We start from the raw sequence: 441 nt of genomic DNA, 5'->3' as shown, positions 1-441 counted from the left end.
TGCAGGGCATTTCCCTCGGGACCTCCTCCCCAGCCCCCCCAAATCCCGCAGCCCCCCCCCATAACCCCAACCTGTTTTACCCCAATTTTCTCCCTTTCCCTCCCTCAGCTATGCGGAAGTGGGGGGGAGCGGAAGGCAGCTCAGATACCTGAATCCCTTGGGGGGAGATGGGGGGCCCTGTTACCACCCCCCCCAAATTTAAGGGGTTGCCCCATTTTTAAGGGGAGGACACCCCCATTTAGGGTGTAGCCCCCCACTTTGTCCCTTGGCCCCCCTTTTCCAGGGATAAATGACTTTATGGGGGTCAAAGTCCCCAGGGAGGAGTTGCCCTACCCATGTTGTAACCCCAGGATTTTGGGGGGGGCCAAACCCAGCCCTGGATTTTGGGGGTCCCTTAGGAGTTTTGGGGGTCCTTAGGAAGGTTGGGGAGTTCTGGGAGGG

At 59.2% G+C, this 441-nt stretch overlaps 1 protein-coding gene across 1 annotated transcript in view; it reads left to right on the top strand.

Moving 5' to 3' along the window:
* The first annotated feature begins 110 nt into the window (after positions 1-110).
* LOC104835260 (1-phosphatidylinositol 4,5-bisphosphate phosphodiesterase beta-3-like) overlaps positions 111-441 on the top strand; it is a 28,004-nt gene continuing 27,673 nt past the window's right edge. Inside the window, exon 1 of the mRNA XM_010573147.1 lies at positions 111-118. Coding sequence (XP_010571449.1) covers positions 111-118 — 8 coding nt within the window. The remainder of the gene's footprint in view (positions 119-441) is intronic.

This window comes from Haliaeetus leucocephalus, unplaced genomic scaffold (genome assembly GCF_000737465.1).
Source record: "Haliaeetus leucocephalus isolate CR32 unplaced genomic scaffold, Haliaeetus_leucocephalus-4.0 Scaffold371, whole genome shotgun sequence".
Lineage (NCBI taxonomy): Eukaryota > Metazoa > Chordata > Aves > Accipitriformes > Accipitridae > Haliaeetus > Haliaeetus leucocephalus.
This window is presented reverse-complemented; position numbering and strand designations above follow the sequence as displayed.